At 40.9% G+C, this 12,748-nt stretch overlaps 1 protein-coding gene across 1 annotated transcript in view; it reads right to left on the bottom strand.

Annotated features, from left to right (window-relative positions):
* The window catches only part of DNAH7 (dynein axonemal heavy chain 7), a 263,405-nt gene extending 251,069 nt beyond the window's left edge, over positions 1-12,336 (bottom strand). Inside the window, exons 1-2 of the mRNA XM_065927706.1 lie at positions 12,225-12,336; positions 7,867-7,929 (exon numbers count right to left, since the gene is read on the bottom strand). Of these exons, the coding sequence (XP_065783778.1) occupies positions 7,867-7,929; positions 12,225-12,239 (78 nt within the window). The 5' untranslated portion in view covers positions 12,240-12,336. The remainder of the gene's footprint in view (positions 1-7,866; positions 7,930-12,224) is intronic.
* Positions 12,337-12,748: the final 412 nt, after the last annotated feature.

Here is a 12,748-nt window from a genome sequence, read left to right as displayed (position 1 = left end):
TACTGGAGTAGGTAGCCATTCCCTTCTCCAGGGGATCTTCCCAACCCAAGGATCAAACCAAGGTCTCCTGTATTGCAGGTGGATTCTCTACCATCTGGGCCACCAGGGAATATGCCTCAACATAATAAGGGCCATGTATGACAAGCACACAGGTAACATCATACTCAACAGTAAAAAGCTGAAAGAACTTTCTTTAAGATTAGAAAAAAGACAAGGTTGCCCACTCTCTCCACTTTTATTCCACATAGTATTGGGAGCTCTAACCACAACAATCAGACAAGAAAAGAAATCCTAATTGGAAAGGAAGAATGGAAACTCACTGTTTGCAGACAAGATGATACTATGTATAGAAACTTGTAAAGATGCTACCAAAAAATTACTAAAACTCAAAGTTGCAGAATATAAAATTAATACAGAAATCTGCTGTTTCTATACACTAAAAAACTATCAGAAAGAGAATTTAAGTAAACAATCCTTTTACAATGCAATGAAAGAATAAAATATACGAGAATAAATATAAGGAGGCAGAAGACTTGTACTTGGAAACTGCAAGACACTGATAAGAAACTGAAGACAAAGAAATGGAAAGATACACCATGCTCATGGTGTGGTGAGATACACCACACCATGAGTGTGACTGGACCAAACTAATTCCTTTTTGTCAACTCTATCTTAGGCCCACTGTCCAACAACCCCTTCTCCTTTATACATGATTAAGCTTTAGCCTAATGCACAAGAAATATGCCCAAGTCAGATGAATTCCCATTCAACCTTTACCTTTGTCTGCATCTGATACCTGAAAACTGGAGATGTGTTTTCGCTGACACAGATGGTTAATGGTCGTAAGACATCCAAGCGGAGGAAAAATCCCCAGTTCCCATCTGTGCGGGCATGCTTCTCTCCAGTAGTCAGATCCGATCTTTAGCTTTGGTCCTTTTAAGCTCCCCTGCACCCTTTCAGTCAGAGGAGGCAATGGGACCCCACTCCAGTACTCTCGCCTGGAAAATCCCATGGATGGAGAAGCCTGGTAGGCTGCGGTCCATGGGGTCACCAAGAGTCGGACATTACTGAGCGACTTCACTTTGACTTTTCACTTTCATGCACTGGAGAAGGAAATGGCAACCCATTCTGTGTTCTTGCCTGGAGAATCCCAGGGATAGGGGAGCCTGGTGGGCTGCCATCTATGAGGTCACACAGAGTCGGACATGACTGAAGTGACTTAGCAGCAGCAGCACCCTTTCAGTGGTTCTAAGTGCACCTGTGAATGCCTCTAGATCATTTGCTCAATATTTCCTGCCTGTGTGTAAGCTACCCATAATATACTTCCTACCTGCACTTTATGAATTGCCTGCCTCATTTTTCAACCTCAAAGTTTCTTCTCAGTTTATAAGGTATTATTCAGTATCTCTGACTCCCAATATCATGGGTTGGAAGAATTATTTTATGTGGAAACACAAAAGACCCTGAAGAGCCAAAACAATCTAGAGAAAGAACAAAGCTAGAGGTATCACACTCCTTTATTTCAAATTGCACTGTGTAGTCTGCTTTTGACTACTGTAGTTTTATAGTGCATTCGATTGAAACAACATTCAATTAATCTACAGCAAAGGAGACAAAAATATGCAATGGGGAAAGGCAGTCTCTTCAATAAACAATATTAGGAAACTGAACACCTATATGCAAAAGAATCAAACAGGACTATTTTCTCACACAATATAAAAGAAAAACTCAAAATGTATTTAAAGACATAAATATAAGATCTGAAACCATAAAATTTCTAGAAGAAAACATAGGTAGCATGCCTTTTCACATCAGTCTTAGTGATATATATATATATAGATATATATAGATATATACATAGATATATATATATTTTTTTTGCTATGTCTCCTCAGGCAAGGGAAACAAAAGCAAAAAAAAACAAGTGGAGCTACATCAAACTCAGTTGCTTTTGCACAGCAAAGGAAACTATCAACAAATGGAAGGCTGACCACTTCCAAAATCGGAAAATTTGCTTGTAAATGATATATCCAATAAGAAATTAATATCCAAAATATACAAGAAACTTATAAAACTCAATGCTAAAAAACAAACAACCCAACTTTTAAAATGGGCAGAGGACCTAAATAAACATTTGTCCAAAGAAAACATACAACAGCAAGATCCCCTATGACCCACCTCCAAGAGTAATGGAAATAAAAACAAAAATAAACAAGTGGGACCTAATTAAACTTAAAAGCTTTCGCACAGCAAAGAAAACTATAAACAAGGGGAAAGACAACCCTCAGAATGGGAAAAATAATAGCAAATGAAACAACTGTCAAAGGATTAATTTCAAAAATATACAAGCAGCTCATACAAATCAATACTAGAAAAACAAACAACCCAATCAAAAAGTGGGCAGAAGACCTAAACAGACATTTCTCCAAAGAAGACAGACAGATGGCTAGTAAACAGATGAAAAGATGTTCAACATCACTCATTATTCAGTTCAGTTCAGTTCAGTTGCTCAATCATGTCTGACTCTTTGTGACCCCATGAACCGTAGCATGCCAGGCCTCCCTGTCCAATATCAACTCCTGGAGTCCACCCAAACCCATGTCCATTGAGTTGGTGACTCCATTTAACCATCTCATCCTCTGCCGTCCCCTTCTCCTCCTGCCTCCAATCTTTCCCAACATCAGGGTCTTTTAAAATGAGTCAGCTCTTTGCATCAGGTGGCCAAAATATTGGCGATTCAGCTTCAACATCAGTCCTTCCAATGAATATTCAGGACTGATTTCCTTTAGGATGGACTGGTTGGATCTCCTTGTAGTCCAAGGGACTCTCAAGAGTCTTCTCCAACACCACATCAATTCTTCGGCACTCAGCTTTCTTTATAGTCCAACTCTCACATCCATACATGACTACTGGAAAAACCATAGCCTTGACCAGACAGACCTTTGTTGGCAAAGTAATGTCTCTGCTTTTTAATATGATATCTAGGTTGGTCATAACTTTCCTTTCAAGGAGTAAGCATCTTTTAATTTCATGGCTGCAATCACCATCTGCAGTCATTTTGGAGCCCAAAAAAATAAAGTCACTCATTATTAGAGAAATGAAAATCAAAACTACAATGAGATATTACCTCACACGGTCAGAATGGCCCTCATCAAAAAATCTACAAACAATAAATGCTGGAGAGGTTATGGAGAAAAGGGAACCCTCCTGCACTCTCGGTGGGAATGTAAATTGATACAGCCACTATGAAGAACAGTATGGAGATTCCTTTAAAAACTAGGAATAAAACCACCATATGATCCAGCAATCCACTCAGAGGCATATACCCTGAGAAAGCCAAAACTGAAAAAGACGCATGATGTTCATTGCAGCTTTATTTACAATAGCTAGAACATGGAAACAACCTAGATGTCCATTGACGATGAATGGATAAATAGGCTGTGGTACATATATACAAAGGAATATTACCCAGCCAGAAAAAGGAATACATCTGAGTCAGTCCTAATGAGATGTATGAACCTAGAGTCTCTTGTACAGAGTGAAGTAAGTCAGAAAGAGAAAAACAAATATTACATACTAGCACCTATATCTGGAATCTAGAAAGACGGTAGTGAGGAACCTGTTTGCAGGGCAGCATAGGACAGAGATGAGATGCATGGACACAGCGGCAGGGGAGGGAGGAGAGGCTGAGATACACGCAGTTGTGTCTCGATAAAATGGGAAGTGATGAAGAAGGGAGTGAAAGAAAACTGCAATGAGCTTCAAACAATACTTCCCAGAGAACAAACACCAGATTAGGTGACTGTTTCATGCATACACCATGTTATACCACAAACGACTCTGTTTTCTTTAATCCCCAGTGGGCAACAGGGTTTAAAGGGAAACAAGGGCAAAACATATATGAGCTAAAAGTGCAACGGGTGTCCTCAGAGTGAAAGGCTTCCCTTTGGAGAGAATGAGGATGTAGCAGAAGCTGAAGAGTACAGCTGCAAATGATAGAAGGAAAGAAACATAAAGCCCAAGTTCCCTAAAATTTTCATACTGGGACATTCAGGATGAGGTCTATTGCATTGGAGCTACTACAAACATACAAAACGTCCTGCTTAACCCCAGCCTTGTATACCAATTCCCATACACCTGACTTCTCGGGATCTCTACAGCATCCCTTTACACATTCTCATCAGCACCCCAGGCGGAGGGTGGTCAGGGCCTTCATGTTTTTCTCTGCCCTGCACTGCAGCAAAAAATTATATATATATTTTATAAATAGTGGCCCTGTGGTAAACCAAAAAGAGCAGCCACACATTAGCCAGAGCACCATCTAGCTAAGTAACGCTGATCTTCAATAACATCAGAGGGGCGAGTTTTAAAGAAATATCTACATATTTTCAATGCTGACAAGCGATTCACGAGGTGACTCAGACACATGCCACTCCTTCCCTCCACTTTGTAACTTCTGAGAGGCTGAACTGAGAATTCCATTGATTTTTCTATCTAGACAACTCCTGCTACACTTCCTTTCGCATCCTCTTGGCCTCACCTCTTGACTTCAGATGTGGCTGCGGTGAACAGTTCTGTGCTGCCTTCAATTCATGCAGGAAGAGCGGAGCTTCCGCTCAGGACAGTATCTCATGCTTTGTGCTGTGAGGCTTCTTTGATGCCGTAACATGGGGGCTTCTCCGAAGGCTCAAGTGGTAAAGAATCTGCCTGTGATGCAGGAGACGTGGGTTTGATTCCTGGGCTGGGAAGATTCCCTGGAAAAGGAAATGGCTACCCAACTCCAGTTTTCCTGCCTGGAGAATCCCACCGGCAGAGGAGGCTGGTGGGCTACGGACCGTAGGTCACAAAGGGTCAGATGTGACTGGCATGCATGCACAAGACCCTCAGGGCAGCCCATTCTGCACTCACATGTGAACATCTGGAATCAGGTGGAATATTAACGTCCTCTTAAAAATAAATGGAAAAAAAAAAGTAAGAGGAAAAATAAATAAATAAATAAATTAATTAATTAAATTTAAAAAATAATTTAAAAAAACATCCTCAGGAGGGACTTGCATCAACACAGGATGACAGCTGATGGGTTAGATGCCACCAGCCTCCACCCTAACCATCCTCAGACGTATGAAGTTCAGGACGATCATCCCAGCTGCCTCATACTGGTTTATCCGAGCTCTACTCTCCCTGACCCTTACTCCTGCGTTCCGGGGTCACCTCTGCAACTGCACACATGTCCCATCCCAGGCTCCTTCAAAGGAGATCATCTAAGACACCAAAAGCAGTGCTCTTCTATCCTTCCACCTCTCCCCGCTCTTCCACTCTCTCCTTCCTCCATAAGGGATTTCAGATTCGTGGGAGGGCTCTGAGTGAGGTGAGCAGCAAGGGTGAGTCAGGACCCCGGCTCTGAGCGGCTGGCAGCTCCCAGTGCTGGGCACCCTTGCTTTTAACAAGGATCATCTCTGAGAGCATGAAGGTCTGTAATGAAAATCATTCGAAGTCTTTCAGATAGAAAGGCCTTATATGCTCACATACTCACTTGGGCTTAGATGCCTGGGGCTTATTTTTTCATCGACTTTATGGGATGCAAATCCGTAACTTTTTAAATAACAGCAACTTCTGCAGTTGTGAGAACTCCAAACTTTAGGTCATCACACAGTATGCTTAAAAACTCTCTGGATGGGTGGAGCACACAATACTAGAAGATGATTTTGGAAAAAAATGGGTGCTCTACTACAGGGCGAGCGGTGTGTTTCTTTATGACCCAGGGTAATCTGAGTTAGCGCTGACTACCCCAGCCCCACTCACAGCACTTTCTCCCTTCAGTGGAAGAGTCTACTGTCATGGAAGCTATGAGGGTAGAATAGGCTAAAAGAAAAACTGCTGGTAACTTCAGTGTTTTCTGCAATCCCTCCCCACACTCACACCCACCACCACTGCCCCCCAGCCCCCCACCCCCGGCCAAAGAAAGAAAAGCTATGTATTGCTAAAACAGCCTGATGGCTCCAATTCTACCATTTGCTCTTCCAAACATTTACAATGTCTATTATTTAAAAACACATCTGTTTTTACCAAAAATTTAAATAAATGCAATCAGTATCCCCCCCCCCCCCGTCCAAATCTTTAACATCAGAAAAGTCTGAGTGCAAATCGTAACATTCAAATGAAATTTTTTAAATAAAGGAAATATTTAAGAAATAACTTTCAAATATTACTTCTTAAGAAGACATAAAACTTAAATGATACAAAAGAAAACCTGCAAGATACAGTCAAATATGAGCACAGTATAAGGTTTAAATCAGCCAAATAAGCATTTTAAACAAGTATATGCTTCACAGGCTACAAGGGATTATTAATCTCAGCCACTGAATATTTATTCAGTAAGTAAATTTAAATTTAGTTGGTATTTCTAAATCTATAAACTAGTAATATCTTTTTAAACTAGTTGCAATATTATCCCATTTTAAAATTTGTTAAATTTTTAAAGAGAAAAATGTCTATTCCATTTTACATATCTTTGTCTCAACACAGAATACTTTAGATATTTACAAAACTGAAAGAAGATGCTATGATTTTATACAACATGGTGTGATAATCTTAACATCATCAATACAAATAGGTTCACAATTAAAACATGTACTTTAAAATGTTGAAGCACATTCACCTAAAATATTTCTTTGGGGTTTTTTTCTAATCTGAAAGAATCCTTAATTTCAAAGTATTGGAAATCTTCTCTGTATGCAGCCACTCACAATCCATTTCATAGTTCACTCTGAGATCTTAAAATATGTTCCAAAACAAATAACGTTTGCTTTGAACCTCCAGTTACACTCAACTTCCAGGAATCACCAGACTATAACTCAATGATATTAAACTCAATATAATTATTTGACAGTAAATCTTACTGCAGTAAAATCTAACTTGTCAAGCACTTGATCAGCTGAAAATATCTCTTAACTAACTTTTCCACAGGACAACGATAATTTAACATCAAAATCATGAAAAAGAATGCCAAGATCTAAAAAATCTCCTGTAGCTAAAACTGCTAGAAGAGACATCTCTTCAGAAACCAAGTTAGCTATTCTCATTTTAAACTCAAACTGGGGCTCAGAGAGATAAGTGACTCTGCAACAGTCATAGAGCCACTAGTGAAAAACCTGTAATCCAACTCCATGTTTCTCAACTCTAGCACTACTTCTGCTAGCCCATCTTCATAATTCTTTTATTCAGAATACTCAAGTATTCTGCACATACCAGGTAATTACAGCTTACAGCTCCTTTATTATTAAGACAGCTATTTTTCCTAAGATATATATCTCCTAGATATTCTCCATCAGAAAAGAAATGGGGCATAGAAGTTTTTAATCAGAAGTTCAGTAACTTATTTGCAAGTGTGAAAACTAGTAAACAACATTATTACAAAAGCAATAAAATACGTACCATACATCATATACTAACGCATATATATGGAATCTAGAGAGATGGTATGATGAAATTGTTTGCAGGGCAGCAATGGAGACACAGATGCAAAAAGCAGACTTATGGACGTGGGAGGGAGAAGGGAGGAGGAAGGAGGGGGCGGGAAGTGCGGAGAGTAACATGCAAACTTATCACCACGTGTAAAACTGACAGCCAATAGGAATTTGCTGTATGGTTCCAGGAACTCAAACCAGGGCTCTGTAACAATCTAGAGGGGTGGGATGGAGAGGAGAGTTGGAGGGAGGTTCAAGATGGAGGGGACATAAGTAAACCTATGGCTGATTCCTGTTGATGTTTGGCACAAATCAACACAATTCTGTCAAGCACTTATCTTTCGATTAAAAAATAAATAAATTTAAATTTTTTTAAAATGATGAGATATTGGTAAATTACCGTAGACAACTGTGGTAAAAATCTGACTTGCGTCTTGGATTTTTCTTTGCTGGGTGGTTTATCCTGTATGAAAAAACACACACAAACCAAACTGTTACTCTCTTAATGATGAAATTGATTAATTCAATCAAATGTTATCAAGTGCTTAATATAAAGTAAAACACATTACCATCTAAAATATATTAAAACATACTTTACAGATAGGAGGATATTGTGTACAGAAAATCAAAAGAAATCTATAAAAGATTATTATAGTTAATGAATGTTCAACAAGATCACAGGATTCAATATTAATACACAAAAATTGTATTTCTAGATGCTCTAATAACAGTGAACAAATAAAAACTGTATTTCCAGATGCTAACAATGAATAATCCAAAATTGAAATTAAGAAACTAATTTACAACAGTATTGAAAAAGATAAAATATTTAGAACTCAATTTAGCAGAAGTGCAAGATCTAGCAATGGAGAAGACTTCTGTTATTAATCCTTAAGTGCCATCCTATCTCTATTGGTTTCCTCCCCTAACCTTGTCCACACCTCTCCAAATGGTCTTTTTGTAAGTTTTCTTCAATTTAACCCTTCTGAGCATGCCATCTGTTTCCTATTGGGTTTCTAATATAATTTTACATTACTAGAATTAAAACTGCTTAAGAGTTAAGGTCTTCCTTAAGTAGTATGGCTTGGCCCTTAGCTTTTATTTTGATTTTCAGATACTGGTCTATTGGAAGAGATATTTTAAGCCTGGTATAATTTAAATTTAACCATCCTGATGAAATGACCAGAATCTGTGAATGTGCCTGGTTAAAATCAACAATAATGTTATGAAGTTGTCTGATTAAATCAACTACCACCTCTCAAAAGTTAATAAGGTTGATTTAAATATAGTCATCATATGTTCTGAGTTATGGTTGTTAAAATTATCACCAAGCTGTTGGCTTCATACCCAACTGTTTTACTCATCTCCTTTTTAAGCAATAACATCAAGAAGATAGGATGAGGGAAAACAGAATGAGCATCATATAAATGCAAAACTACTTAATTTAACAACTAGAAAAAGCACTTGGGTAGAGATGGGCTGACAGTTTTTCCCTCTTCTTTGCTCACAATCTGTAGTGGATTTGGGGCGGGGGGAGCTTCATGCTCTTTGGATATTTGTATTTTTAAACACTGGAAAGTTCTTCAACTGAAACTCAAAATGCCTTATGTTTTAAGTAATTTTAAAAATGAAATGAGCAGTTGCAAGAGATTTGTATTTCTGGTAAATACCTAACTTAAGAGTTCATATTGCTATTCCTGAAAAATGCCATATCACTCTAAACCTTCCACTAATGAGCTGAACATATTAAAATCTCCTTCAGCAAATATGATTTTACCACCTGCTGACTTTTCAAACTAAATGAATACATAAGTAAATGTCACATAAAAATGGCATTTCCAAAACTTTAATCCATTCTGTTTGTTTCAGGTTAAAATATAAAAAACTTCCACCCTTTTAAAAGGAAAACTATACTCAAACTTAGCATAAGTGAAAGTATCAAGAGTTTTTAAATTACAGATCAACCAAAGCAGTGAGAGAGGGACCTCTGCTGTTTAAAATAATATAGTATATAGAAAATGTGAATAATTCTAGACGGGCTTATGCCTGTTCTTTCAAAAGCCCACTGCTTTTTCAGTAATATCGGTTCTTTTGCAGGGAGGGAAATGTAATTTTCAAACATCACTTTTATTAAGATGAAGCAAAACTTAACTGCCAAATGGTTTTTTGTGGAAGCTTTTGAGTTGTAAACCGGTCAACTGGGGCTTTGTGAAATAACAGCTATTGAGAAACACCACTGCAAATATCCTAAATGTGTATTTTAAACTTCTACGCCATAGAATATGATTCAAGATTAGCTCAAAGACTAATGCGAGCATCAAGAAAATACTGATCCATGTAATCTACAACTCAATGTTACTTTTAGTTTTCACAGTAAACTCTAACACTACCACCACCAGCCCCCTCAAATATTATAAAGCCTTGTAAAGGAAAAAATTATAGTTCAGTGTCAAACCAAGAAGCAAAGCAAAGTTTGCAGGCTTAAAAGCAACTGTTTTCCATTCAGTACCAGGGGGCTTAGAGGGCCTCTTCCATACAAGCGGAGAGTTAACCATTGTTTTCTAGCTAGCCCAAAATAAAGTCCACACTTAACGTCTTCCTGTTCTCTTCTGACATTTAAAAGTTCCATCATTGTTCAGCATTTGTTTACAGCTACCCTTCAATTCAATAAACAGTTCTGTAAAGTAACTACTGCAGCTATGTTACAGAGCAAGACTCCTTGGCCACAGGCAGAGCAAGCCAGAACAACGAGACCGGGAGGTTTGTGGCAAAAACAGGGCTTAATTCCCAAGGCAGCCAAGGAGGAGACAGGATAGCAGATCTCAAAGCTGGGGGCTGGGGTACTCACGGGAGAGCAGCGGGGCCTTCGGAGGAGGCCGGGGGCCTGGTACCTAGGGAGAGGTGACTGGGAGCTGGTGTGGTCGGCGTCCTAATTAGTTCTGTGCCAGCTAAGCCCCTTCAGTCGTGTCCAGCACTTTGTGACCCTATGGACTATGTAGCCCGCTAGGCTCCTCCTCTTGCCAGGATTCTCCAGGCAAGAATACTGGAGTGGGTTGCCATTTCCTCCTCCAGGGGATCTTCCCGACCCAGAGATGGAACCTGCCTCCTGTGGCTCCTGCCTTGCAGCCGGTTCTTCATCACTGAGCCACCGGGGAAGCTGCGAGGTGTAACTAAATACATGCGGGGAACAGGATCTGGGCTTCCCCGGTGGCTCAGTGATAAAGAATCTGCCTGCAAGGCAGGAGCCACAGGAGACGCAGGTTCCATCCCTGGGTCGGGAAGACACCCTGGAGGAGGAAGTGGCAACCCATTCCAGTATTCTTGCCTGGAGAATCCCATGGACAGAGGAACCTGGCGGGCTTCAGTCCATGGGATCGCAGAGTCGAACATGACAACATACTGACTCAACAAAAACAAACAGGGTCTAAGAGTGGAGTTGTCAGCCCTCTGATGTCAAAAGGTCACCAAGCCAGATACTTGCCCATGGCCAGTTGGAAGGCCAGTGGGCTACCCAGTCTTAATTAGCTCAGACATAAATAGACACATCTGATTCCAACCTCCTGAAAAACAACACTGAGCCTGCAAGTCTTTTGTGGCAAAAATTAAAAGGGAACTTGATGGGTGAAGCCTGGTGAAATGGATGTGATTAACAATGATTCGCCAAGGTTTTGATGCTTTTGAACTGTGGTGTTGGAGAAGACTCTTCAGAGTCCCTTGGACTGCAAGAAGATCAAACCAGTCAATCCTAAAGGAAATCAATCCTGAATATTCATTGGAAGGACTGATGCTGAAGCTCCAATACTTTCACAACCTGAATCAAAGAGCTGACTCACTAGAAAAGACCCTATGCTGGGAAAGATTGAAGGCAGGAGAAGGGGATGACAGAGGACAAGGTGGTTGGATGGCATCACTGACTAGACGGACATGAGTTTGAACAATCTCCAAGAGATGTGAAGGACAGGGAAGTCTGGCATGCTGCGGTCCGTGGGGTCCCAAACAGTTGAAAACGACTGAGCGACTGAACAAAGTTTTATATTCTGGAGAAGGGAATGGTAACTCACTCCAGTATTATTGCCTGGAGAATCCCATGGACAGAGGAGCCTGGTGGGATACAGTCCATGGGGTCACAAAGAGTCAGACACGACTGAGTAACTAACACAAGGTTTTATATGCATCTTTTGTTACATGCCATGGGAATCTTGTCCTAAGAAGAAATTCCATTTGACACTGACCAAAGCCTGTCATGTGTGGTATGGTATGGCAAGGTATCTTATATTATTTGAATTTCATAATATTCTTAGAAGGAAGGAAAAGTTGTTCTGATTCTTCCCTTTTGCATAAAAGAGAGAGAGGACAGAAAGATCAAGTGATTTGCCCAAAACTGCACCGCTATGAAGGGGCTTGGATTCGAATCCTATAGCCCAAATCAAAGGCAATTACCCACCCGGAGCTTTCCCCACCCAAATACACCCACCATTAGTACAATGAGGGCACTCTGGAACTGTAATTTAAACTGCTGACGCACTGCTCCACTGATGTGTTTGGTTGTTATGACAACACCAAGTACAAACGGTTGGGAAGAATACATATAAAAGTTTTCACCGGAAGATCTCAGTATCCCAGAGCACAAGTGCAGAAAGAAGCTGTAGCCCGCGGGCTCACACCTGGAAAGTCCGGAAGACCGAGGCTTCTACCACTTTTGAAATACTAGGGAAGCTTCGCTGCGCGGACGAGCCTGGCCCGGAGCCAACCTCTCACCTGCTCGCTGCTCATGGCTGCGAGGACGCGCTGGCGGCACCAGGTGGCCCCTGGATCGTTCCTGCCAGCGCCCCCGCGAAGCCCCTCGGAAGAGAGATGCGATCCCCGGCGACACAGCAGCCTCCACTCCCTCCGCACCGGGGCCGTCTAGCGTCCAGGCTGCGCTCGTTGCTAAGCAACAGGCCCGCGCAGGTTCCTTTTCCGGTCATCTGGTGCTCCTGGGACCGCACGGTGGAACTAGCAGCGCGTTCCGGTGCAAGGCACTTTCGAAGGCGCTGGGTGGCGCCTGAGCCAAAGTGGTACTTCCGCAGCGGATGCTTTGAACAACTAAAGGTGGTGGGTGCTCCTCCTTCTGCCTAGAGAAGTAAATACACTTTGATGACCATCACACTTCGGCAACCTCCTAAGAGCTGGGTGCTTCAGGTCCCTGCCTTAACTCCTATTTTCCTATTTAACGTTGTGCCTAGAAGGTCTCAGAGGACTGACTACTCATGGAATGAAATGATTGCAAATTTCACTGCTGA

This window comes from Muntiacus reevesi, chromosome 3 (genome assembly GCF_963930625.1).
Source record: "Muntiacus reevesi chromosome 3, mMunRee1.1, whole genome shotgun sequence".
Classification (NCBI taxonomy): Eukaryota; Metazoa; Chordata; class Mammalia; order Artiodactyla; family Cervidae; genus Muntiacus; species Muntiacus reevesi.
This window is presented reverse-complemented; position numbering and strand designations above follow the sequence as displayed.